The sequence below is a fragment of the Tupaia chinensis genome, unplaced genomic scaffold (genome assembly GCF_000334495.1).
Source record: "Tupaia chinensis unplaced genomic scaffold, TupChi_1.0 Scaffold000377_2, whole genome shotgun sequence".
NCBI lineage: Eukaryota > Metazoa > Chordata > Mammalia > Scandentia > Tupaiidae > Tupaia > Tupaia belangeri.
In genome coordinates this window covers 702,715-705,636 of record NW_006159876.1, presented here as the reverse complement: position 1 = coordinate 705,636, position 2,922 = coordinate 702,715, and the positions used below count along the sequence as shown (strand labels likewise).

Here is a 2,922-nt window from a genome sequence, read left to right as displayed (position 1 = left end):
AGATCCCGGCAGTTTGTCCCGTGTCATCTGAGGGTCCTAAGGAGGGGATGACAGAGGGGTCGCCCCTGTCCAAGGCAGGACTCGTGGCTGAGTAGATGGAGCTTCGGAGAGAGGGCAGAATCATGGACCGGACCGCGAGGGGTCCGAGATGCGTTACCACAGCGTGGTTTGGAGTGTCAGCGACAGCCTGGACGCCACCGCCTGCTGCCCTTCCCTCGCCCAGCCCTCTAGGAAGCAGCGCGGCCTGGCGGGTGGGTGGCCGGTGGGCTCTGCGGCAGAGACCGGGAGCCATGGGCAGGGCTCTCAGCTGGGACCTGGCGCTGCGGGACCCATGGTTTGCGTCCACTTCTGAAGCCCCGGAAGGGCTTGATGGTGGCCGTGAGTAAGTGGGAGTGGGTGGGTTTCTGCCTGACCTGCCTGCCCGGGCGGTGGCAGCCTCAGTGGTCCGAAAGCTTTACAGAAACGCCATGGCCATGCCTCCAAGGCTCGAGGGCTGCTTGTGGATGCCCTGGTTCCCAGAGTCTGTCCGTGCTGGCACTGCGCTGGGTGTGGTGGGTGCCAGGTCCGAGAGACCACACCGACCCCGAGCACCCGGGGCGGGCATCGCCCTCAGGTCAGGTGCTCGAACGCGCAGGACTGTGTGGCAGCCCTCTCCCGGGTGTGGCTGGGCTTTGCACCCCGGGCGTCTCCTCGCCCACTGCCCGCGGCCTCCTCGCTCTGCACTCACCCAGGTAGGCGCCGTGGTTCCTGAGCTCCTCGGGGAACTCCTTCAGGTAGGATTCGCGGTGGGGGATGACCTTCCCGCCGCTGGTCTCCTTCAGCACAGCCCCGTTCCAATCGTAGGCGCCCACGGCTCCCAGCAGGACCCCGTCCTGGCACCGGGGAGGGGCGCGTCAGCTCTTGCTCCTGTCCCTCGGGCCTGTCTTCAGGAGCCATGCCAGGTCCTGCGACCTGTGAGGCCTCCGCAGCCGCCTCGGGCACCTTCCCCGGGCCGTTGTTTAGCCCTAACTGCCAGCTGCAGTCGTGGACTGTTATTTTAAAATTATTCCCTTTATTTATCATTAGCTATTTTTAATTTGACCAGAGCAAGACACACACACACACACACACACGCGCGCGCGCGCACGCACACACACACAGAGCAAGAAAGCAAGCCGCCAGTTCCGGGATTTGAACCATGGTCAGCCATGTGGGAGTCCAGTGCCCCTAACCATCATACCATCTACTGGCCCCTCTTTTTCTTTTCTTAAAGTTATTTAGTTATTTCAGAGAAAGAGGGGAAGAGACTGTCGACAGGGTCTCAATGCTGGTCCCTGCCCGGTCTCAGCTGGTCTGGACCATGGGTACCCATGTGCACACCCTGGATGCTCAGGGAGCTCTGAGGATGCGAACCCAGGACCTTCCTCTCTGGGTCCAGTCATATCACTGCAGTGCCATGACCTGGCCTGGTTCTCTTAGATTTTGAATGAGCCAAGGAGACCTTTCCTCCTGCCATTCTCAGCACAACATGGGTCAAGCTGACCCCAAGGAAAGGGGCTTAGGAAAAACAGGACGTAGTAGACACAAACTCCAAACCCAGGACCGAACCGCCACCCTGCCTTGGGCTTCAAAACCCCTGTAGGAAACCCGTTGTCACCATCCTTCCTTCCGAGGCCCCTTCGGGCTGTGCCTCCTGCCCTTGGCCTTCCCTAGCCGGTGGCGGAGTGTGGTGTGTCCCCGTGTGAGCTCCCCTCCACCTTCGCTCTGCAGTGAAAGTCATTTACTGCACCCCAGCCCTCACCAGGGTTGGGGCAATGTCCCTGTGCCCACGGAGCTCAGATCCTGAGCTCTCACGTAAACGTGGAGTTGGAGCCGTGGCTGACGCAGTCAGGGACACTGACACTAACCACGGCCAGCTCAGTGTGGATGGACATGGGGCAGGAGGAACCTTACTTATTTTTATTTTTACTTAATTTTTTTGCTAAGGGGTACATGTGTTCACTGGAGAGAGACAAAAAAAGAAAGAAAGTGAGAAATCTCCCCCTGGGGGAGAGCCATGATGCAATCCCGTGTCTGTCAGTCCCCTTTGGGATCTTGGACACGCACGCACATACACACACACATGCACGAGCATGCACACAGGCATTCACCCAGTGCGACTTTCAAGCTGTCAATTCTGGGACTTGAACCGCAGAGTTGGCCACGTGGGATCCAGCACCCTCAAAGCCATGCCACCTGCTGGCCCAGGAAAAGCCTTTTAGAAGTAGTGCTGGTTACCCAGGAACCCGGAAGATGGGTGGGGCCAGACAGGAGAAGAGCTGGAGGAGAAAGAACTGCTTGTGCAAAGGCCCCGGGGCTGGAGAGAGTTAGAACCTTTGTTTCTAAGGAACTGGGAAACGTTTGGGGGCTCGAGCACAGACGGGGCTCTGCCCCTTGAGGAGCGGAGTGGCTGAGACGGGGTGGACAGACATGCCGAGGTCACTTCCTGGACATCCCCTCCGTGTCTCCGCCCACCTGCCAGCCCTGTGCTCTCTGCTCTGGAGTCCCTGCCCTCCCTGGTGTGCTGACCCCGCCCTCCCTGGCGTGCTGTGCCCTCAGGAGCAGCAGGTGTGGAAGGAAGTGCCAGAGACTAGTGTTTTGAGCAGACACTTAACCTCTGGTGACTTGGTTTCTTTATCTGAGCCCCGGGAGCGTGGAATCCGGCCCTACCCACCTCACAGAAGAGCTCGCATCCGAGATGCGGAAAGTAAGAGGTACGTAGGGCGTAGGAATCGGAATCAGGAGGCCTCAGTACACCTGCACGGAGCCCGCCCGGGCAGAACAGGCACACGCACATGCACACGCACACGTGCACGCACACACCTGGGACACCGCACGGGAGCAGGCGGTGACGCAGACACGTGGTCAGCACGCTGGCAGCCACAGCAGATGTCACCCTCTCTC

The 2,922-nt window shown here is 59.9% G+C and overlaps 1 protein-coding gene across 1 annotated transcript in view; it reads right to left on the bottom strand.

Moving 5' to 3' along the window:
• The window catches only part of ITGA11 (integrin subunit alpha 11), a 131,734-nt gene that overhangs the window by 39,276 nt on the left and 89,536 nt on the right, over positions 1–2,922 (bottom strand). The window contains exon 11 of the mRNA XM_014589759.2: positions 728–872. Within this exon, the coding sequence (XP_014445245.1) occupies positions 728–872 (145 nt within the window). The remainder of the gene's footprint in view (positions 1–727; positions 873–2,922) is intronic.